Source organism: Botrytis fragariae (assembly GCF_013461495.1).
Source record: "Botrytis fragariae strain BVB16 chromosome Unknown tig00000050, whole genome shotgun sequence".
Classification (NCBI taxonomy): domain Eukaryota; kingdom Fungi; phylum Ascomycota; class Leotiomycetes; order Helotiales; family Sclerotiniaceae; genus Botrytis; species Botrytis fragariae.
The window spans coordinates 932,171-955,857 of record NW_023500992.1 but is presented as its reverse complement, the minus strand read 5'-3'; the positions used below and the strand labels follow the sequence as shown (position 1 = coordinate 955,857).

Here is a 23,687-nt window from a genome sequence, read left to right as displayed (position 1 = left end):
TTGTGATGTTAGGAGATTATTTGTTTATATCTTGTTTCTTCTGGTGATTTTTGAATTGAGATTATTCATTGAGTGTTGAGATATTTTACTATGGTGGTTTCCTTGAATTTGTAAATATTCACTTTCGCTGGCCAATTTCTCAAATAGCATAACTTGTGGAAGAAAGTTGAGTGGGTGAAGCTTGCTCCTCATTTGGAGCTCTCATAGCTCTTGAGATACAGCCTCGTTCTTTATTTGCACATATTCTTTGAAAGATATCTAAAATGAAGGGGATAGGTACGCTCATCCTGCCTCTCTTCTTCTTTAAATCTAATATACTAACCAACTTCCATTAGATATCCTTCTAACCCTCTCCCTCCCTACCCTAATCCTCGTCCATCTCCTCATAGCTCCCTACACCAAAGTCGAAGAATCTTTCAACATCCAAGCCACTCACGATATTCTAAACTATGGCCTTCCTATCTCAAATATCTCTTCCACTCTAGATACCTACGACCATACCACCTTTTCTGGGGCTGTACCGAGGACCTTCTTCGGAGCACTTTCTCTGGCTGCTGTTTCTAAACCTATCATACTGCTTACGCAAGGAAAATATGCACAGGTTATTGTTAGAGGTGTGTTGGGATTATTCAATGCGGCATGTTTGATTAGATATCGAAATGGGTTGACCGGGGCCTTTGGAGTGGATGTTGGGAGATGGTATATGGCACTGCAAGTTACGCAGTTCCATGTGCTTTATTATGCGTCGAGAACTTTGCCGAATATGTTTGCTTTTGGTCTTAGTGAGTTCTCCATCTCCTGGGTCTTGACGCTGAATTGTCAAAATACTGATTTATACGTAGCAACTTTGGCATTCACGGAGTTTCTTCCAGCGACAGGAGGAAGTAGACCCGGAGTCGGAATATTCCTCTTCGTCTTTGCGGGTGTAGTATTCAGGTCTGAAATTGCTCTGTTACTCTTCACGCAATTGGCGTATCTACTTGTGTTGTCGAGGATATCGTTAAAGACAGTCATTCCGGCTGGTATACAAAGTGCTATTTTAGCTCTGGCTGTATCAGTGCCCATTGATTCATACTTTTGGCAAAAGCCATTGTGGCCAGAATTAGCCGGATTCTATTTCAATGCTATTCAGGGGAAGTCTTCCGAGTGGGGTACCTCTCCCTTTTTACATTATTTTACCTCGTTATTGCCGCGTTTACTGATGAATCCTTTGATTCTATTGCTATTGCATCCTCTGGCTTTAACTCTTCCAGCAACGAAGCACACCTCGAAAGATTTAATCGTTCCTTCGCTTTTATTCGTTGCAATCTACAGTTTACAACCCCATAAAGAGTCCAGATTTATCATCTATGTTGTTCCACCTCTTACTGCTGCTGCTTCTCTCTCAGCTTCATATATCTGGACTCGTCGTTCGAAAAGCTGGCTTTATACCTTTGGGTCTTTGGCTTTGCTTGGATCCGTTGCATTGAGTTTCGTAGCTTCATCGGCTATCCTCATGATATCTTCCCTCAATTATCCAGGCGGAGACGCCCTTTCCCAGCTTCATACCCACATCATCAAGGATCTCTCAAGATCTCCTCGTACACAACGCACGCAAGAGCGAAATATTTCAATCCATATGGATGTTCTGTCTTGCATGACAGGAATCACCCGTTTCCAACAGTACCCATCTCTTCCACTACGTTTTCCACAAAATCAAAATATCACGCTGAACTACGATAAAACAGAAGATTCTCCCGAATTGGGAGAAGCAGCTTTCTGGATGAAATTCGATTATGCGTTGATGGAGGAGCCTGGTCTGGCGATTGGCAAATGGGACGTTCTGGATACGGTATTTGCGTATGCAGGTATTGAGATCTTAAGGCCAGGGGATGGAAGTAGTTTCTCGGAGAGGCTCGAAGGGGTTTATAGGGCAAATAACGTCACTGTTGGGGATGAGGGAGCAGCCCCCAGTGCTGAGGATGTTAAGAGGATAGAGGAAGAGGGGACGCAAAATGTGGAAAAGAATAGAGAAGGGAAGGGATTTCTTGATCTCAAGACAAAATTGATGTTTGAAGAAATGAACAAATTTGGAACATACAATTTGCTTAGGGACGCGGGGAGATTAGTAACTGGTGGGTGGTGGATAGGTCCCAGAATGGAAGGGAGGATTCGGATTCTGAGGAGAATAGGAGATGAAAAGAATTGGAAGGAGGAGCAGGAGGAGCAGAGAGAAAAGGAGAGGCTTAGGGTGGGTGAGAGGGAAGATGGTGAAGAGGTGGCGACGGGGGCGGAGTGAAAGTTCGCGTGATGTGGTTTGGAATCTACGTCATTGTATTTATAGGAATAAGATCGAGGAATCTTTTGGAATGGAAAAGCATGGTACATATGGTTTCTGTGATTTCTGCTAGCTGGTTGTTTGTAATAGCAACACCTTCTACTTGTTTTAAGAAATGATATCATATTCTGGAGCCAGTATAAAAAAACTCAATCCTGTCTGTCCCCTTCTACCTCCATTGCTTACTATGCAATGCTTTTTTGAATCATCATAATGGAAGGAGTGTTGTGGGAAAATGCCCTGTTATCCGAGATGTTTTGAATGGTCAAAGTCAAGACTCGCTTGGAAAAGGGACGTAAAAAATCATCGATTGTTGACAGTAGTGTGTTTCCATTGTTGACACTACTCCAAGTTCATTGTAACTTTCCTAACCGCTATATCTACCCTCATGAAGTTTTCATTGCTGTCAAATCTGTAATCATTTACGTTATCATTGGGGGTTTGTAAGTCTTGCTTCCGTCATTTTGAGTATTGGGACTGTAACGACTGTAGGTTCCCATAATCGAGACACCTTTTTACCATCATAATAATCTATGCTGGCCATTGAATAAATTATTCTTCTACTGTTGTTGAACCTGGAGAAATTTACTCAAAAACATACGGAGACCTCACTCCTCGTTCTGGAACGGTTCAATCTAATGTATCCGGGGATTACAGAATCGCCATTCTTGATATAAGATCTAGGCCTCTGTTTGCACATTCTGACGAAGTGTTGAAAGCGTGTCGATTGGACGGAAAGGAGTTGGGTGGCTTTTGTAAGACCTTTGAAATTTGGATATGCCGTGTGCAAAGACATACGAGTAATTACTGGTTTAAGTAGTGAGAATTAGATAATGGGAGGGAAGAGAATACTCTACGTTTGAATGGGTGCTGGCCAAATAGACCTCTAGCTATAAAAGATATGCATTGGCTTTGCTTTTTATCCTGTATGTAGGTTGACGTTGTTCTGAGACCGAATCGATGGGGTTTCAAAGCACACAACTTGTGCTCAGCATCTAAGAGAATAGGTTAGAGTTGAGAGAAAGTGGAGAGCACTCCCGAGTGATTACCGGCATAGCGGTACTCGTTTTTCGTCGTTTTATCACTCTCGCTAGCAGCCCCCTATTCATTAGTATATCGTTGCCACTTTTACTTCGTCCGCTTTCACTGTTTGTGCAGTATAATCTCCACAATATTCCAGTACGTACAGCGAAGCTACACCACAGTTGTTGAGTTGAAGAACTTGGAACTAGAGAGGTAAGTTATGCAGCCGTAGCATTCGCCCTGTCGGCGCATGTGTTGAGATGTTCTTGACGTCTCATCTCCCTGAATTGAAAGAGCGCTCAAACCTCATTTTATATATCCGCTCGTAGAAGATTCCTTTCCATATGAAGATATTTCAGAGTGAAAATAACATTAACATGGGATCTTCCCCATAGTAAGCATATACTCAATAGATTACCATCTATAAACCCCCCCTCTTCTCCTCTCCTCTTCTCTATCTTTATGTAACTGACAAATTACATCGCCAACCTAATGTAGATGCAATTCAAACTTGTAAGATCCAGGATTGAGATGCGCTTGGTGGTGATGTTGCATTTCCGTGCTCCAGAGAAAATTATAAAGGATTCAAGAAGACTAATAAAGACAATTGCCGTGGATCATCTTCACCCCCATGTTCATGGATCTTTTTTTTTTATAGCACACCAGTGTTAACACTTGAGCATCGATAACATTTCCACTACCAACATCCAAGTCGGTTTACTCGCTATGAAAGTTATACATATAAAAATCATAACTTCTTGTATCTCGACCGCTTCTCTCGATGATAATTCCACGCAGAATGCCATAATTATATTGTCTACAATGCAATCCGCTGACCGTAGGCCACTCGAAGCTAGGCCAGATACCGAGCCTAGGCATTTCTTGACTTTATCTTTGCGTGCGTGCTTGAGAGGTGGCTAAACGCTAGAAAGGGTATTTTATAGGCTTGTCTGCGTCTGTGGCGGAAAGGAAGGAAGATATCGCGGTAGGATAGAGAGGAAATAGAGAAGAGGCTCTTATAAATGAGAATGAACTAAATTTTCGACAATGTACCTTCGCTGAATAGACTGTGAGAAATATGACATGGCAGCTAATTCTAATCTTTCAATTCCCCAATCTCCCATTGCCCCTAAAATTATGTTTTCTACTTTGCACATATAATTTGGAGTTAGAACAATAAGTATCAGATAAGTGTGTATCATAAGATGAGAAAAAACAAATCAGTATCAAGAGTTCCTATTGATTGTCATTCAATTCTCTCAGCCACAATTATCACCTCTCATAAAGCATCACTGTACCTTACTAACATCGACTCACACGGCACCGTCCAAAGCAAGATCTAACCTCGAAAAGCACATGGCAATCTTCCACGTCTTCAAGTCAAATCGTTCTGCCTTTCAATCAGCTCCAAGGTCTCAAGCCCCATATTTCATATCATCGTAATAGACTACATAGGATTTGTGGGTTGGAAAGCTGTGCGGGTTGATTATTTATATAGTGCAGTAGAAGTTTTAGGATTTGTCCAGCTCTGAGAGAAACAGGTTTCTAGTTTGAAAAAGACAAGCTGGTTTTTTCATGAGGCACAGTACCAATAGTCTATCTGGAAGTGAAAAATAGATTAATTTAACTATAAAATAAAGTAAATCTTCGGCTTTGAGTCTCGATCTGTAGAAAGCATAGCAGATGATAACTGAGGATTAGGGTGGTGAATTTAAATACATCGACCACTCGATATCCACTTCGTCTTTTTGAGTGTGAGAAATAGCCGTCAAGTGGATACTACAGAGTGATAGAAGAGCGAGATGCCGTGGCTCATCGCCATTATCACATTTTCACCGTAAATCTCCTCTCGTCGTTATTGTCATAAACTACTGTAAGGCTCATGCCTGTTTTCCAACATCGCAGCTCACTGGTCTAGAAACATATCACGTTGCATCTAGGATCTTGATCTATGCATGTATGAAAGGTGCGAAAGGTGCTTCTTGTCCAGAAAGAAGCTTCAAAAATCTGGACTTCGCCCGTCTTTCGAGTATGCTCAACAGTTCAGAGCCAACTACGGTATCAATTTATACTACCTCCCAGTTGAGATCAGAAAGTATCTTGAGACTAGTAGCGTGATCATGATGAAAGAATAGACCCGATGATCAATAGGCGACTTGATTCCAGGCCTGAAGTATCTGTTTTAAAACAAGTGCACGCTTCAAGCATGCCAGTCCATTCTTGTCCAGTGCCTATACAAAGCTTTCTGATTTATGTCCTAAGAACAACATGTCAATGGATCGGCGGTGAAGAAAGTATGGTGTCGGTATTCGTTGCCCCAGAGCATTGCAATAAATCTGATACCAAGATTCACCATTCCTGAAAGCCACAGCAACATTTCTGGAGCTATTGCCAAATCCCTTGTCCCCGGTCCGCAGAGGAGTTGACCTTAAAACAGTTTAACACTCCCTCTTTGTACATGCATACAAACTGTAAAACAAACAACACACACAACTCCACTGCAGTATATATTGCCCCAAAACTACAAGTAGCACACCGAGCTATCAGCCATGAGCAGCTGAACTTGATCTCAAGATCCGTGCGTGACTATATTAAACCTCCATAGGTTCTTTCGTGGAGATGGCATGCTTAGGAAGATGAAAGTCGACAGCTGGAACAACGGTGCGGAGAAGAGCAGGAAGAAAATATATGGATCATCATCCGTAGTGACAGTAATGGTTATACTATATCTATATTTGCCAATGTTCTTCTCCTATCACTATCAACTACACATTGTTTTTACACGCATATTGTCATCGTCATACACCTCTTAAATTTCAGCCAATTTGCAGCTGAGTCTTTACAAAATCTGGTTCTCTTTGCAAGAGAAGAAACATAATGCTCATGGGTAGAAGTAAAGTTCCTAGTGCGAGAACAGGTAGGAACCAAGAGCAATTCATCTATGGTACCGAGAAGGGGGTGCAAGAAAGTCTCTATACATTGATTTCTGGCCAAAGGAGAGGCGAGGCGAGATTGCATGCAAGTAACGCACGAATAGCCCAGCTACTTCACTCGAAGGACGATCATTCATTGGACTTCTTGGGTGACTTCCAGGACCACAGCTGAGGATAGCATGAAAGCAGACTGAAAAGAATAGCAACACATTTATAACATCAACATCCCATAGTTACATCCCCAAGCACAACATTCAAACACACGAGACATCAAGAATCCAATTTCCAACTTTTAATGCATTGGCACAGAAGGGAATCTCATTTAACTCGGCTCCCAAAAGAGTCTCGGGTCGTTCGACTAGTCTACATATTCACAAACCCTCTATTCTTCCGAAGCAGCAGCACCAGTAATAATTTCAACCAATTCACCAGTAATGACGGCTTGACGGGTTCTGTTGAAGAGAATTTGGTACTTAGTGATCATGTCACCGGCGTTCTTGGAAGCATTCTGATATTGTTTAGTAATTTTTATGACTATGTGGAGTTGGAGAAACTTACGTCCATAGCGTTACGACGGGCAGATTGTTCACAGGCATGTCCCTCAGCAAGAGCCCAGAAGAGGGAGTTGGCGAGAGAATATTCACGGAGGTTACCAAGGGTCTCATCTTCGATCTCGAAAGCGGAGAAGTTGGCTATTTGAGTATGTCAGCATTATCCCACATATTAGTCCAAATATAAGTAAAACTTACGGGAGTTGGCAATAGCCTCCTCGGAGAAAGCCTCGATTGGGGTGGCCTCGTAACTTGTAGCGTTGATGAACTTGTTGTAAACGATTTGAACAGAGGAGTAGTCGGTTGGCAAGAGAACGATTTGATCCGCAATAGCTTGAGCATCTGCGAATGTAGGGACATCCTTTCCAACACCAGCAAAGTTCATGACAATGTTCTTTCCGTTGGAACGACTGAGTTGAGCCTTGCACTTCTCACCCAAAACAACAATATCGGCATTTGAGTCTGCGGCCAACATTCTGCGGACTTGCTTGGACAAACCGGAATGGATACCACCGCAAAGACCCTTGTCTGAACTGGCGACAACAATCAGTCTCTTCTTGTCACTCTCCAAGGCCTTGGTCTCGGCGTGTTCGAAAACGCTGTTGGAGCTCTCTCCGTAGGATCGAGACTCTCGCATAGCCTTTTGTGCTCGGGTAAGCTTGGTGGATGCAACGATCTTCATGGTGTTTGTAATTTTCTCGATATTGCGAATGGACTTTAATCTGTCCTCGATTTCACGGAGAGTCGCATATCCGGCAGCTTGAGGGGCAACTGGTCTGCAGGCCCAATATCATCAGCCTCCATATCCTGCACTATTTTCCTCATGTCCCGGACCCCGCTATAGTAGTCTCATCTCTATCACTTCATCAGGAAGAAGTCTTACCTGGCGGAAGCCGCGACGGCTGCTCGCAGAGCGGGTCTGGCAGTTCTCGAAAGCATCTTGAAAACTAAAAGAACGGTACCAACTAATTCAATATCGAGGCTTAATTGACCACGATTAAGTTAGGAATCAATTGACTGTTGCAATTCGAAATCGGTATTTCGGCTGGATTTCGTCGTTCAATGGGAAAAGCTTCAGAATGCGCTAGTCGGTCACGTGTCTATAGGTGGGCAATGTGATTGTGTTATTTAAATCGGGCAAAGTCGGAATTTATTTTGTTCAATTTTGTATATCGACAACATGAAGCCATCGCAAATTGAATATTGCATAGGTGATTTGGAAAAATTAGAGGACAATTGAATCGGAGCATAAGAAGGCGGCAGAAGTCTAGCTAGTCCTGTTGCAAGTCCACAAATGCTGTCTTCACGAGGAATGAGTGCGGGACTAAGATCACAACTCTGGCATTGATTCTTTTGTACTGTCATCCTCAGATTCTTGCCCAGAGCCCGCTGTCATATGGTAATTCGTGGTGGTAAGAACGCGCATGGTGTAATGCTACGACAGGAACGACAGGAACGACAGGAATGACAGAAATACAGCTCATTATTTTTGTCCTTCTCCAGGTGGTTTCCCTTTGACAATCCTCAACTATTCAATAGAGCATATACGAAGCCATTGAGTGGACCACAAAGAGTGTTCGGATACTCGGAGTGGTGTTCAACCTCCAATAGCCAGCCTCATCATGCAAGTGATCCGATTGGTATTTTTGGTCAACTTTCAGAGTGGAATAATTCGAGTTACTTATCCAGTACTGAACAATCGAAAGAGCGGCATCGCCGATGCATCTTGCGATACTATATTTGAATGATTAGTTGTAGGGCGAAGGAAAGAACTTCGCATGGCTGGAACTCGGGTCCAAGTTATTGTGGAGGAAATACTGGCATTGCTTTCAAAAACGGAGACTTCACGATATAAACACTGGTCTACGTTGTTTGAAGTACTACCCGCTGGAGACTTGATGTAGCCCTATAGATCCTCACCCTGTTGGTATTGGAGCTGCATCGACTCTTCAATTATCAAGACATGGTGAGATGATTCTGGCGTGCTGTTACTTTGTGACTTGGAGCACAATACTGTAAGGAAGGATACCGATATGAGCATATTAAGATGGAATGGAATTACCAGCTGTTAATACTGAGTCAAATATTCTTGCAACTCTTTAGAATAGTACTTAGTAGAACCGTCCACATGTTCAAATTCTTGATATTGTACAAGTTTCTTCGAATGATGGGTATCTAGTTTATGATTATTGAAGCCTCTTGAAATAGGTATCAAAATTTAGAACCAGTTCTTTGCAAAAAGCATTTAAACAACACCTACCCAGTACAGTGTATAATATATCGTCGAGAAGAAGTAAAAAGTTCCCAATTAATGAAGCTTTAGGAAACCTTGACTGGAGACAACAATGGCCCATGCGAACCGGCTGATCGGGTTATGACCAGCCAGCCTCGAGCCAGCCATTGTTTTAATGGCGCGATAGATCAATCGACAGATATTTAGGTAGGTACTAGGTAGACATCTACTCGAGTACATAAATAGAGTTTGTATATAAAACTATTTGTTAATCGAGGTCCAAGTACGCTCCCCATAGCTAAGTTTTACTGTACTGTAACGTATTGGTATGCTTTATTTCCTTACTGCATTGTATTGTTGCGACGAACTGCAGTACCACGTGACTACCACTTCGTATACAAAAAGCTCATGTACCTTTCTGACCCTTGCTTCTCTCTGTTTGAAAAGTTGGGACAGTGGCGACCAATAAGCGCTCTGAACTTTCCTGCAAAGTGAATTTACCTCGATAATCTACTCTTTTTTATTGCTACCTACCTTGTATATAAAACTAGACAGTGCCTCGAGTGCGATCGAAAGGAACATCGAAAACACGTGATCTCTCCATTTACATGCACCTTCCTTCCCCAAGTCCTTCCAAAAGAATCTCAAAAATTCCGAGCGCCTTATTTTATTACCAGGTACTTTATATTCCACTTACTTTCATGATCGCAAAGCGCCTCATTCTTCAACCTATCTTTAGGATAATAGATCTTCCATTTGTCAAAACAATACACATAGCCGATCGTACATCAATACGCGCTCAGAGGTACTTTTCTTTGGCTGAATCTTAAATTCGATACACTTTCAATCGCGGTTTTGGATCGCCAATACGCTTAAAAGCGCAGCTTATTGACGATATTCAGCTCTTACTCTCGAATCGCAACTCCCTCAACTTCACCTCTTTTTCGACTATACTCTTTTCCTTTCAAAATGTCTTCTTCTGATGACGATATGCCTTTGGCAAGAACAAACGGAACCAATGGCAATGGTAAGCAGCAAACAGCTTTTCTTTCCTTCCGCTACAGCCTAAACTGCCATTTCCTGTTCAACCTCTCAACCCTTCAGCTTTGCAACATTGCCGAATTTTATCTCAACTTCAGGGCAAATACTAATCATGTCCACAGTTTCGCAAGGTCGTATACCGAAAAGTGTCGACAGAGCCATGGACAAGGCTGGTGCAAATGCGAAGGCTGCCCCCGTGGGAATCTCCATTCGCAATGGGCCTGTTTTGGACGATCCTATGGATATAGACGGGCCTGCTATAAATGGCGCTTCAAAGCGAAAATCACGATCAAGCATTGGTAACGGAAAAGCTGTAAACTACAAGGTGGATCGTAGCGGCAGTGAAAGTGAAGAGGTGCCATTGGTATGTCGACTTTTAGTTGAAACATTCAATCATATGATATCCCTCATGATGTACAAGTTTGACAATGGTGGTATACTGATTGATGTATTAGGCGAAACGACAAAGAACATCCATCAAGAAGAAAGTCGCGGATTCCGATTCAGATGATGATATGCCTTTGGCTGGCAGGCGCAATTCTAAATTACCTCCCAAAGTTTCCGCCGCTGCCATTGGAGAGTCATCTTCAGATGACGAGCCACTTACCGTCAAACTTTCCAAGGAGAAAGCTTCCATCGAAAAGCACGCCGAGAAGGAAGCAAAAGCCTTGCGAGCAAAGAAGGCAGCATCCAAAAAGGCCATCAAGAAAGAAGAATCCGATAGCGACGACGATGTTGCACCCAAAAGGCGGAAGTCCAATGGTGCGGCCACGAAAAAGGCCAATGGCGTAAAGAAAGAGGAATCTGATTCCGATGCGCCTCTTGCAAAGAAGGCTGCCCCGAAGAAAGTAAACGGCAAGGTAAAGGCGGAACCAGATACAAAGAAGAGCAAGGCCAAGAAGGAGGAGAGCGAAGAAGCAGATGAGGTTTATCGTTGGTGGGATGCACCCAAGAAGGAGGATGACAGTATCAAATGGGAGACATTGCAACACAATGGAGTTGTCTTCCCTCCAGAATACGAGCCACTCCCAAAGAACGTCAAATTGAGGTATGATGGGATCCCACTTACTTTGTCTCTAGAATCGGAAGAAATTGCAGGCTTCTTTGGTGCTATGTTGAATTCGACCCACAACGTCGAAAATCCGACTTTCCAGAAGAACTTTTTCAAAGATTTCACCGATTCTGTTAAGAAAACTGGAGGTGCCAAGGATAAGGACGGAAACAAGGTTGCTATCAAGGATTTTACCAAGCTTGATTTCAAGCCAATTTTCGAGTATTATGATGGCAAGAGTACCGAAAGAAAGGCTCGATCTGCAGCTGAGAAGAAGGCCGAGAAAGCGCTTAAAGATGAGGCTGAAGCACCATATAAGACTTGTATCTGGGACGGACGCAAGGAAGATGTGGGAAATTTCCGTGTCGAACCTCCTGGACTATTCCGTGGTCGCGGTGAGCATCCAAAGACTGGTAAAGTCAAGCTCAGAGTTACTCCCGAGCAAATTACTATCAACATCGGCAAAGACGCTACTGTTCCTTCTCCCCCTGAGGGTCACAAGTGGAAAGCTATCCAACATGACAACAAGGCTACCTGGCTTGCTATGTGGCAGGAAAATATCAACGGTGCTTACAAGTATGTTATGCTTGCAGCAAAGAGCAGTATCAAGGGCCAGAGCGATTTTAAAAAGTTTGAAAAAGCTCGTGAATTGAAGGAGCATATTGATCGAATCCGAAAAGATTACACTCAGGATCTCAAGGCTGAACTAATGGCCGATCGACAACGAGCCACTGCAGTTTATCTCATTGATAAATTTGCCTTGCGTGCTGGTAATGAAAAGGATGCGGAGAATGAAGCTGAAACTGTTGGATGTTGTTCCTTGAAATATGAGCACGTCACTTTGAAGCCCCCAAATACTGTCATTTTTGACTTCTTGGGAAAGGATAGTATTCGTTTTTACGATGAGGTAACAGTTGACCCTCAAGTCTTCAAAAATTTGAAGATTTTCAAGAAGGCTCCAAAGAAGAATGGCGATGACATTTTTGATCGTCTCAATGTAAGTACAATACTATGCTTCATTTGGACTACTACTGACCACTGCAGACTACCCAATTGAACAAGCACTTGACGAATTATATGCCAGGTCTGAGTGCCAAGGTCTTCCGTACTTACAACGCCTCTTGGACCATGTCGGACCTCCTCAAGAAACTTAAGAATAGTGACATTTCTATGCAAGAGAAGATCAAGCTATATAACGATTGCAATCGCAAGGTTGCCATTCTCTGTAATCACAAACGGACAGTTGGTGCTAGTCATGAAGCTGCAATCGAGAAGATGGATGATGCAGTAAAGGGTCTCAAATATCAGAAATGGCGCCTAAAGCAAATGATTCTCGACATCGATCCAAAACAAAAGAAGAAGAAGGGTGCTGATTGGTTCGCTTTGGACGAAGAGCTTGACGAATCTTGGATTCAAGAGCATCAAGCCTTCCTTGTTGCTCAAGAGCGTATCAAGATTGAAAAGAAGTTTGCAAAGGAGAACGAGAAACTTGTATCCGAGGGTCAAAAAGAAATGAAGGCCAAAGAACTCAACGAACGTCTCCAAGCTGCTACAGATTTAGAGAAGAAGTTTAAGAAAGAGAACAAGACGAAGAAGGTCGAAGCTGAAGGTAAAGGACCTAGCGTCGAGAAGTTCGAGGCCAATATTACGAAGATAGACGAAAGAATCGCCAACATGCTTCTCAAGCGGGAAGACCGAGAGGGTAACAAGGAGGTTGCGCTCGGTACCAGTAAAATTGTGAGTTTAAATTGGTGAATTGGTATGGAACGTATGGCTAACGAAATTTCAGAATTATATCGACCCACGTCTCACCGTCGTCTTCTCTCAGAAGTTTGATGTACCGATCGAGAAGTTCTTCTCCAAGACTCTCCGTGAGAAGTTCGCCTGGGCCATTGATTCTATTAAGGATGAGGACGACTGGGAGTTCTAAACTCTAGACTTTATACAAACTTCTAATACAGTTTCTTCAAAACTATTTCGAATTTCGAACCTTCTTATTGCTTGTGTTTCAATAGAACAGTTATTCATTATTGCATTTACACATCGTGGCATTGCATGGTTGAGATTTCTTGCATACCTATAGGCTGGCTTCGGGGAAGTGGAAAACCCTAGGGAATGAGAAGAATAGGATCTTCCAGAATCAACCATAGAGGATTTGTTTCCTCTCGCAGTTGAATTGCTGCTGCTTATCCAGCATTCATTGGGTTCCACGCCAACGCCTTTCCGCCATGGCACATAATAGCGATAGCGCACGCAGTTAAAAACATTTGGGCTCACTGCCATCTGCAATTGTACATAGTTTTACATACCCAGCAACAACGTAGAGCGGGACAAGCAAAATAAATCTTTATAAATTTACTCTGACATTCTGGCATCGTTGATAGGCAACGTGACTTGAGTGAATTGTTTTCGCTAATATTAACACTTCAATTAGGGGATACCTAGGTAGATAGAGCTCTGAACAACCTGCAACTCAATGCTCATGTGTCCACCACCTCGCATTACAAGCGTTCCAACTTACAACCTTCCTCGATTCAAAATGTTTGGATATAACTCATAATTCGTTAGTGGGCTACATGGTGTGCGACATCGCTGAAGTGAGTATTCTTGTGATAAACATCAGCTTTTTTGAATGTTGGTTGGCTTAAGAAAATTTCGAGCTTGTTGATTCGTCTTATCAATAGCAATGTTGCTTTTATTTAGAAAAATAAATTCGAGGTAGTCAGAGTGAGGCAAGAAAGCAAAAGGAGAGAATAACATAACATGATATATTTCTATTCTAAGCTTGTTGGATCGAGACAAAAGAGAAATTGAACTGTACTGTCCGACACAATAAATCGATATCTACACGTGACTCTTGATTAAGCTCTGAAATACTAGAGGGAGGAGTACAAGGGTAGCTGGTAGCTTCCGATTTCATATCATCCTCATTTTTCTTCCCTTTGCTCTGAAACTCGATACTGGACATTCAGTATGAAGCCTTCGAATTCCTCACTCAGAAAACTCAATCCTTATGTGTGTAAAGCGTGCACGCGACGCATAAGAAGTTTTGCCACGACGGCTTCTCCTCCGGGTGCGACGTCGATTGCGAATAAGAATCGGCGTCCGGATGTTTATGATGTGGTGTGTGTGGGAGGGGGACCGGCGGGATTGAGTCTGGTTGCTGCTTTGCGTAGGTTTGGTTTCTTCTGTTTCCTCTCTGGGGTTGAGTATGCGATTTGGGGAATCGTGAGGATTAATGGATATTACAGGCGCAAACCCCCTCACTCGTAATCTGCGGCTCGCGCTGATCGAACCGCAAGCTTTGTCTAAATCGCTCAATTGGAAACCGAAGGATGGGGAGTATTCGAATCGGTGTAGTAGTTTGACGCCGAAGAGTGTGAGGTTTCTCAAGGATATAGGGGTGTGGGAGGAGGTGGAGGGGAGGAGGGTACAGGGGTATGGGGGAATGCAGGTTTGGGATGGGGTTAGTGGGGGGAGGATTGGGTTTGATGTGGAGGTTGGGGGGAGGGGGGAGGAGGTGGTGGAGGGAGAGGGAAAGGTGGTGGCGTACATGAATGAGAATGCGAATTTGGTGAGGGGGTTATTGAGGAGGATAGAGGGGTTAGGAGGGGTAGATATTTTGGAGGGGAAAGTTGCAGATATTGAGTTGGGACAGGAGACCGAAGAGGGAGATTTCTCTGGCTGGCCAATTGTGAAGGTGGAAGGATGTGAAAAAAGTCTCGCGGCGAGATTACTAGTCGGCGCTGATGGACAAAACTCCCCCGTGAGGAAATTCGCAGGCATTGATAGTCGAGGGTGGGATTATGGTCGTGTGGGTGTAGTAGCGACTTTGGCACTAGAAGCTCAGCATGAAGTGGGCAAGATTGCATATCAAAGATTCCTACCTACAGGACCAGTCGCCATGTTACCTCTCCCGGGAAATTACGCAACGTTGGTTTGGAGCACCACTCCGGAAAATGCAGCTGTTCTGAAAGGATTGAGTGCGAAAGATTTCATCGCTATGGTGAATGCGGCGTTTAGATTAAGCACGGTGGATTTGAAATACATGCACACTCAGTCGTCAGGCCAAGCAGAAGAAGTATCATGGCGTCTCCAACACACACCTATTTCCGGCACTGTGCCTGCCCCTGTCACTGGCGTCCAGGAAAACAGTATCGCTTCCTTTCCTCTCAAAATGCGCCACGCAGATACATATATTGGGGAACGCATTGCACTGGTTGGAGACGCGGCACATACTATTCATCCGTTAGCGGGCCAGGGACTCAATCAAGGACAAGGAGATGTTGAGAGTTTGGTCAAAGGGATCGGTTATGCGGTGGATCATGGGATGGATATCGGGGTACGCATGAGTTTGGAATCGTATAATTCGGAGAGGTATATGCAGAATCATGTGTTATTGGGGGTGGTGGATAAATTGCACAAGTTGTATAGTGTGGAGAGCGGACCGGTGGTCTGGGGGAGGACGTTGGGGTTGAGAGCTGTGGATGCGATGGGACCGTTGAAGAAGTTCTTGATGGGTCAGGCTGCGGGGACGGGGACAAAGATCTTGTAGGATTGTTATAGTGTTACAGAGGGGAGTGATAATGATGTAGCTCGGGGGTTGAGAATGACGTTCATACGTATATACATGATGGATGGGCGTATGATTGTATGAGTAATGAGAAGAAAAATCACGATAATATATTCAACTTTGGAAATTGTCTTCATGAAATTCATGAACCTGTAATAAAATATGGAATGACGTGCCAAAAAAAACACCCAGCCACTCAAACGCCTTGCTGTAATGCCAGATACCAAAGTATTCTTTTCCCAACCTTTGCAGTTATGCACTCTTGATCCATTCATGTATTGCTTCATTTTTCATGTCCTAGAAATTCGTCCATGCATCTGTTTCCCTTGCCTTGCCTTGCCTTGCCTTGCCTTGCCTTGCCTTGCCTTGCACTCGAGAAACACTCTTACTCAACCCATTTCCCTTCTGCCTCACTTCCCTTTCTCCGATTCTCCATGCGCTCCGGAGTTTCTTCCCCTCCCTTGAAATCTTTCAAACCCCATCATCATGATAATAAAAATCGATGTCCCTCGGTCTCTTGCGATTGTACTTCACAAACTCATAATCACCCTCGGGACGCTCATTCTTTGTGTTTCCGGTCAACATGGATTGTAGGGACATGCAGATGGACTCGACGTTTTGGACGGGCGACCAGCCTTGGGTGCCGAGCAGATCGAGACAGATTATGCCGTTGGAATAGATGTGTGGGTGCATGGGAATGGGGCGGGGCGGGGCGGAGAGCGCGAGGAAGGTTACTTCGGGGGTTCTGGGAGGGGTTAGCTGAGGGTTTGGGGGGGAGGGGAAGGGGAAGGGAGAGAGAGACATACCGATGGGATAGTTAGGTGTGAAAACTAATTTTATTCGGTAGGTTTCTCCTTGGTATAGAGGATTCGAATCTAAAACGCAGATGTCGACAAGCCATTCTTTGAAATCTTCGGCGGATACCAGAGTTATTCCTGGAGGGAGACTTTGGTGGATCTTTGGGTAGAGTTAGAATTTGAGATATTGAGATCGACATAAGGAGGGGTTTGTATATACCTTGTTGAGTTCCTTTCCCAGACGTTTACTTGCGATTCCCATGGTTGTCATGTTGTCAAGTTATATACCTAGGTAGGTATAGCTATCGATGGATGATGGTACGTATGTATATTTGTATGTTTGTATGTATCCTCGTTCTTGTGCGATATGTAAAGTCGAAATCGAATCGAAATATATTTGCAAGACCTAGTAAACAATAGGGACCACGGGTATCTTTGCGAAAAGCTCAAAAACTGGGGTTCGAAACTAGAGATCGAAGAGTGAATGAGTGAATGAGTGAATGAATTGTCGAGAATTGTTGATCCTATTACTCTCTATGAGTAGAGTAGTGAGTCGAATAGTGAGTAGAGTATACTCGAGTAAAAGAACAGTTGAGAAGTTTCGTGGTGATATGATATGATATGATATGATATGATGTTGAAAATGGGAACCTGCATATGATAAGGGACTAGGTAGGTAGGTAGGTAGGTAAGGCAGCTAAGGTAGAGGTAGGTGACCAGCTTGGGAGGGGCTGATGAGAAACAAACTGGTTGGGCGAGACTTTGGCTTGGAGAGTGGCTATTGATTATCGATTATCCATTATCCGTTATCCGTTACCTTATACCTATGCGAGTGTGGTGTGGCAAGGAGCAGCTAGCTACTCGGTATATAGATAGATAGATAGATATGTAGGTAGTTGGGTATCTGTAGGTTTTTGTCGTGGGGTAAAGTATATACTTTAATGAAGGATGAATGAATATGAATATGAATATGAATATGAATATGAATATGAATATGAATATGAATATGAATATGAATATAGATATACTATATCTAATACCTATACCTAGTAAATATAAATATGAAGCAATTCATAATAACTTCATTCCTACTCTATTTTACCCGCTTACCTACCTGCCCACTACTCTTTTATATGCTTCATTTACTACATATATATACACACACATATATATATATATACCTAGTATCGATCACCTATCTGATATCTCTAAATCTCTCAACCTCCCTACCTTTGTACCTTCACACCAGACCTTTCATTCCTGGCGATCCAATACGCAACACGATACCTCCCTGGGTAGAATAGAATACCGGTATGTGTATTCGTGTGTACCTCGTACAGATTGAAAAAGAATGGGGTCCACCCTGAATATATCTGAGCCACACTAAAAGCAAAGACTAAACTCGGAACGAACCCTTGGGCTGACCACTGCCACTGATCACTGCCCCGCCGTTCATTATTCTTGTGCTGCGTAATGGACGAGATGAGTGGTGGATATGGTATGAATATGTGAATGTCTGAACTGCGGCTGAAGAAAAGAAGAGGTTCCTGGTTAGAGGGAAAAAGAGAAACTTTATTTATATCTTTCATGTCTATTTCCTTTCTTGATTATCTCCGTCTTCCTTTGCCCTTACAGAGGTAATATAAGTATTTATTACTTGATCACAGTCACTCGTACGATACAAGTAAGACATTCATACCATATTCCATTCCATTCAACAAATTACCACTAAAAACCGTTTCAACTCATCCTTTCTTTGAACCCTTTAGATCTCTTGCCAGCCTGTTCGAACCCCACTAAGACATCTCCGCAATAACATCTGAACATCTGAACTTCTTACTCGAGAAGAGTTTCTCTCCAACTTTCACTCCAAATCGTCATATTTTAACTTTGCGCATACAGTGATTGCATATCTAAAATCATTCAAGGCGGCATTTAAGGAAGCGTCAAATAATTGAGGTCGCAATAGCTATCGCAATAAAGCAGGCACGATGAGTTGTGAGTTTGATTTGCCCTTTACTTTCCCAGTGAGCTTGATAAGGAGGGGAGGATATCCAACAACGAACATCTGTATCAGCAGATGAAAATAAGTATTTTCTATGTACCTAAAAACCCTCCTTGAAACTATTCTCCCTTTTAAAATCTTCTCATTTTTCTTCGCTCTATCCTCCTATGGTCAGTTGTTTAAAATGACACGCACTTACCATCGTCGTTCTGAATCTCCAGTCTCTGGTATGCTCAACAAGCTGCACGGTCAGCCAGAAAGTTATGATAAAAAGTAAGTCCATGAATATGCATCTGCGAAAACACGCTTGCTAATTATATCCTAGAGCCAAATACAAGTTCGGTCGAACCCTCGGTGCTGGTACCTATGGAATCGTCAGAGAAGCAGATGGCCCAACAGGAAAGGTCGCAGTGAAGATTATCCTCAAGAAAAATGTCAAGGGAAATGAACAAATGGTCTATGATGAACTTCAAATGTTGCAAAAAATGAAGCATAAGCATATCGTCAAGTTTGTGGATTGGTTCGAGTCTAGAGTAAGGAAGAGATCGCTACTGCGTAGAGGGAAACGACTAATGCGTCGCAGGACAAATATTACATTGTTACACAGTTGGCTATTGGTGGAGAGTTGTTTGATCGAATTTGCGAACAAGGAAGATTTACGGAAAAAGATGCTTCGCAAACCATCCGTCAAGTTCTCGAGGCTGTAGACTACCTTCATGACAATAACGTTGTTCACAGAGGTAGGAGTTTCAACATGGGTTTTTACTTCTAGCTAACAGCAATTAGATCTCAAACCTGAGAACTTACTCTACCTCACTCAAGATCCTCACTCCGACCTCGTACTCGCAGATTTCGGTATCGCCAAAATGCTCGACACAAAAGATGAAGTTCTTACAACAATGGCTGGATCATTTGGTTATGCCGCTCCTGAAGTTATGTTGAAGAAGGGCCATGGAAAGCCTGTAGATATGTGGTCTATGGGTGTCATTACTTATACACTCCTCTGCGGTTATTCTCCTTTCCGAAGCGAGAATCTTCAAGATCTTATCGAAGAGTGCAGCAATGCTAGAGTCATTTTCCATGAAAGATATTGGAAGGATGTTAGTGATGATGCAAAGGATTTCATTGGTCATCTTTTACAACCACGTGCAGATGATAGATCTACAAGCAAGGTATGTTTTGCAGAAAGTACAATTTGTCAGATTTGGAGTCACTAAAAATTTCATAGGAAGCACTCGCGCATCCATGGTTGAGCGGAGAGAATGCCACCGATCACAATTTGCTTCCAGAAATCAAGGCTTACATGGCCAAAGCCCGTCTTCGTCGTGGTATCGAAATGGTCAAGCTCACCAATCGCATCGAAATGCTCAAAATGCAAGAAGACGACAACGAAGAATCAGACGTTCCCGGCAATGCTGCAGCCGCCGCTAGCGATGCTATTCCTGGTAGCCCAGAAAGAAAAAACACTGGTTCATCTTCAGCTTCAGGATCTACATCTCCTGGAGAAAAGAGGAGTTTGAGTAAAATAGCCAAGGGAGCCATTTTTAGGGAGGTAGTATTGGCGAAGGTTAGAGAAGTTAAGGCAGAAGAGGCGGCAGCTCAAATCGAGAGACAGGCAACTGAGGCGGCGAAGAAGAAGTCGGCGACTCAATAATTTAAGTTTTATTGGCCTCTGCGTTTCTCATGGTGATTGTTGGATGAGATGGGCGACAAAATTATGTTGCCCGGGTTGTATGGGGATTCTTCCGAGCTTGGCCTGGGGTAATATCAATAGGTACCTTTTGATGAATAACATTGTGAATATCGGGTATGGGCTATAGGGTATCGATGATTCTACTTCTTTTTGCGCGAATGGTTTTTAAATTCCTGATATGGGATGATTGGGTTGGTTGAAAGGCATGGATGGATGGATTATTATAGGGTTAGTCGGATGGACTTGGTCTTGAGCACGAGTACCTCACTACCTCTACCTATTTATGCAGATGGCGAATGGAATTTCGATTGTGAATTCAATTTTGTGTGAAGAGTACATGTTTTGATGCGAGTGAAGTTGTTTGAAGCCATTATGTTCATAAGAATGGTTCTATCTTCCCCATTCTAATTAGTGATGTATGCAAATGTAGTGGACACTGGGGAAACTGCTAGTGCAGTTTTGTATGTGAATTTTAATTCTTGAGTTGATATTGGCAATGTGATAATTGTATAAAATCTAAACCTCACAAAAAATCGAGATCATTTGGGAGTATGAGAGGATGGGAGGGCCAAAGGCTATGATTTGATTTGATTTGATTTGATTTGATTTGAGGGGGAGAGGATTGGGTATTTAGTGTTTGTGTTGAGATGGAAGCTGTGCCTTTTTGTTGTTGTTGTTTTGCTTTTTCTCGTCTCACGATGCATCGAATATCTGACATCCATATCATTCGGAAGCTCCACGCCATGAATGTGCTTGTTAGTCTGTGGTGGATCTTCGGTGGTATATATACCTTTCTTCTCTCATATCGAGTTGATGAATCCTGAGTTGGCTTGCTGCTCGTCTGTTCTCGGATGGTCGCTTGAGGATAGTTGGTATTCATGGTTTGTGTGGATGTATGTGCATAAATGTCATTCCGAATATCCATCATCGTTTAATTTATTCATTCGCGGAGCCTGATCTTCTTTCGCACTGTCGAACACGGAAATGGTTTTCTGTGTAGTACCAGAGTAAAAGCACGACCTATACTTACCTACCTACCTCCTTTCACCCTAAGAAGCTGGAATTCACTCTCCCTAGGAACAGGTTTGCTGCATAGGTAATATTTTCCCCTTTTCCTACCCCGGTGAAACGCAAACATCAGTATTCGTCAACCCGCTCTAACATTTTACTTGAGGCTTCAAATGAATGGATGGATGGATCGGTCTTTTATATCTGCTCCAAGGTTAACTCCATCATTCATGTTTGGTTAATTTTTGGATCTTGGATTCGAGATACTGAACGGAATGGGAGATTGGATTTGTATGCACTCTTTTGATCTTTCGGGAAGCAGGTTGGATGTTTTCAAATCTTTGTTGGTATATATACTACATATTGATCAATTCTTTGAGGGCATGCCAACGATGGGAGCTGTTTTGGTGTTGAAATAGGTTGGGGAGTTGGGTTTTGTGTTTGGGGGAAAGGGGGGGGGGGGGGGGGGAGGATTATGATTGGAATTGGTAACTTGTGAGTTGTGATGTCGATAGGAGAAGGTTTGTTGTAAACTTTTCTTCGATTCTAGATGTAAGTTGTTGTCGTGTATCTGAGATGCGTGAGTACCTAGATATTCGCAATCGTTTACTGTCGAATGGATACACATCTTCTCACTATCGAAATAAGCTGGATCTTCCGTACCTTATGACTATCGTTTTATGGGGTATATCAGGGCCTTCATCATGTCCACGCGATCAGATGATGATGATGATGATATACTTTTAGTTGAGTAGATCATTGCCGCACCTTACCGTGCGGTTCACTGATTGAATATGTAGTATCGTATTGAATAGACACGCGGTGTGAGGAGTTTTTATATCTTGTAAGTTTGGAGAGACCTACCTACATAGAAGTAGAATCATAGTGAATAATCAATCAAGACAGTATAAGATCATATCTGCAAGTGAGAAATTTACTCACTTTTATTTTACTATATACGTGGATATCAGCGAAGACAGACGGTGCATCTATGTCAGGTCATCTGGAATCGTAATCATCACTTCAAAAACATCAAACTCCGATGAGAAAGGATTTCGAGAATCAATTTCCCATTGAAGTAAATTTTGGTTTAGGGTTCTCATTATTCCATGCCATACTATTCATTGTGCATTCTTCTCGCGTTTTATAAACGGCCTGAGCCTGGAAATAAATTGGTACACTTTTGCTGTCGTTCCATTCATATCGTCTGATTACCGTGTATATTTCCGTTGTCGCAATGCGTTAGATAGATATGGCCGAAGAAACTGATGATGACTTTCGTCCCGTTGTCGCATTCTTCACATGTACGTGTGACATCTTAGACATAGTATTACACAAAGTAGTCGGTGATATGTAGATTCTTGGATTATACTAACTAGATAGCATCTTGATAATCCTGTTAGATACTTGGCTAACATCGCCGGCTTTCTAAATAGATTCCAAACTCATGTTTGAAACAAAGAGAGCTCGAAATTTGTGTCCGACGCACTTAAACTGCAAAAGCAACATCGCATGAGATTAGATCCAAATCCACAGACCGCCGAAACATCAGAAGATCAAGTCCGTCTATTCTGAACTACTCGTTCAACCTGGAACTCAGTATCGTGCTCTCACAAACATCGACAACAGTAGGATCTATATATTGCGACTCTGGATATCAGAGAGATTCAAGACTTGGTATAAACATACACAGCATATAGCTTCTAGGGTATCGAACACAGCGAACTTTATCTTGTGAAGATTGTACTCCCAGATCGAGAGTTAGTAATGAAGTAGGTATGTAATAGAGAAATTGGAGTGATAATACAATCCATTGAAAAGTTACTCATTTGAGATACATGATGTCTACTCCGGGAATAGCATCAATTAATGACAAATAGCAACTTTGCTTGAGGTTTAGATGAAGAGAGAGAGAGAGACATGTAAAGCGAAAAAAACATAAGAATTTATTTACATCTCCTCTGGATCAAAAGACTCGTGTGAGTAACCATCCAAAGATTCTCTCTCCTCCGCATCGTCGCAAAGGAAAGCAGAGATGCAGGAGAAAAACGAAAGCCAGATTTCTCAGTCTCGTATTAGAAGACAAGCCCCAATTAACATGATACTAATTAATAGCCAATAGACACTTTACCTCCTAAAAAGATAAACCCTTCTGCACTCACCCTTCATTCAATCCACCCCCCTCGACCCTAACCCTCCAAACCCACAAAAAAGACCTCACTCAAACAGTCCTGTGAGAGGTGCAAAAATTGCAAAAAATTCAATGAAGGGAATTGAGCCCAACGCGGGGGTCGAACCCGCAACCTTGTGATGGACCAGAAGATCTTTGAAATCATAAGAGTCACACGCTCTACCGATTGAGCTAGCCGGGCAGGCTTTGTTTTATTGTTGTAGAGATAGTGGTTAGATTGATTTATATCCAGAGTTTGCACTTCAAAGTTTGAGTGGTGGACAATGAATGA

General features: G+C 42.7%; 7 protein-coding genes across 7 annotated transcripts; 4 read left to right on the top strand and 3 right to left on the bottom strand.

Annotated features, from left to right (window-relative positions):
* Positions 1-263: 263 nt before the first annotated feature.
* Positions 264-2,278, top strand: Bfra_004309 (putative alpha mannosyltransferase subunit protein; the record flags this gene model as incomplete). The annotated part of the gene is made up of 3 exons (XM_037334715.1): positions 264-276; positions 336-782; positions 843-2,278. The coding sequence occupies 3 exons, from the start codon at positions 264-266 to the stop codon at positions 2,276-2,278; spliced, it is 1,896 nt and encodes a 631-aa protein (XP_037193249.1).
* Positions 2,279-6,655: 4,377 nt separating this feature from the next.
* On the bottom strand, positions 6,656-7,837 carry Bfra_004308 (putative atp synthase gamma chain protein; the record flags this gene model as incomplete). Its single annotated transcript, XM_037334714.1, has 4 exons — positions 7,708-7,837; positions 7,023-7,600; positions 6,832-6,965; positions 6,656-6,781 (listed from the first exon to the last, which is right to left on the bottom strand). Exons 1-4 carry the CDS (start codon positions 7,761-7,763, stop codon positions 6,656-6,658), a joined length of 894 nt encoding a protein of 297 aa, XP_037193248.1. The 5' UTR covers positions 7,764-7,837.
* A 71-nt stretch (positions 7,838-7,908) lies between these two features.
* Positions 7,909-8,278, bottom strand: Bfra_004307 (uncharacterized protein; the record flags this gene model as incomplete). The annotated part of the gene is made up of 2 exons (XM_037334713.1): positions 8,002-8,278; positions 7,909-7,924 (listed from the first exon to the last, which is right to left on the bottom strand). The coding sequence occupies exons 1-2, from the start codon at positions 8,187-8,189 to the stop codon at positions 7,909-7,911; spliced, it is 204 nt and encodes a 67-aa protein (XP_037193247.1). The 5' UTR covers positions 8,190-8,278.
* A 1,748-nt stretch (positions 8,279-10,026) lies between these two features.
* Bfra_004306 (putative topoisomerase i protein) lies at positions 10,027-13,079 on the top strand (the record flags this gene model as incomplete). The annotated part of the gene is made up of 5 exons (XM_037334712.1): positions 10,027-10,084; positions 10,221-10,462; positions 10,554-12,146; positions 12,194-12,886; positions 12,939-13,079. 5 exons carry the CDS (start codon positions 10,027-10,029, stop codon positions 13,077-13,079), a joined length of 2,727 nt encoding a protein of 908 aa, XP_037193246.1.
* Positions 13,080-14,122: 1,043 nt separating this feature from the next.
* On the top strand, positions 14,123-15,704 carry Bfra_004305 (putative ubiquinone biosynthesis monooxygenase coq6 protein; the record flags this gene model as incomplete). The annotated part of the gene is made up of 2 exons (XM_037334711.1): positions 14,123-14,321; positions 14,401-15,704. The coding sequence occupies 2 exons, from the start codon at positions 14,123-14,125 to the stop codon at positions 15,702-15,704; spliced, it is 1,503 nt and encodes a 500-aa protein (XP_037193245.1).
* Positions 15,705-16,193: 489 nt separating this feature from the next.
* Positions 16,194-16,790, bottom strand: Bfra_004304 (putative ubiquitin-conjugating enzyme protein; the record flags this gene model as incomplete). Its single annotated transcript, XM_037334710.1, has 3 exons — positions 16,194-16,456; positions 16,529-16,679; positions 16,740-16,790. 3 exons carry the CDS (start codon positions 16,788-16,790, stop codon positions 16,194-16,196), a joined length of 465 nt encoding a protein of 154 aa, XP_037193244.1.
* A 1,918-nt stretch (positions 16,791-18,708) lies between these two features.
* On the top strand, positions 18,709-20,178 carry Bfra_004303 (putative calcium calmodulin-dependent protein kinase protein; the record flags this gene model as incomplete). Its single annotated transcript, XM_037334709.1, has 5 exons — positions 18,709-18,797; positions 18,850-19,057; positions 19,108-19,264; positions 19,311-19,696; positions 19,753-20,178. The coding sequence occupies 5 exons, from the start codon at positions 18,709-18,711 to the stop codon at positions 20,176-20,178; spliced, it is 1,266 nt and encodes a 421-aa protein (XP_037193243.1).
* Positions 20,179-23,687: the final 3,509 nt, after the last annotated feature.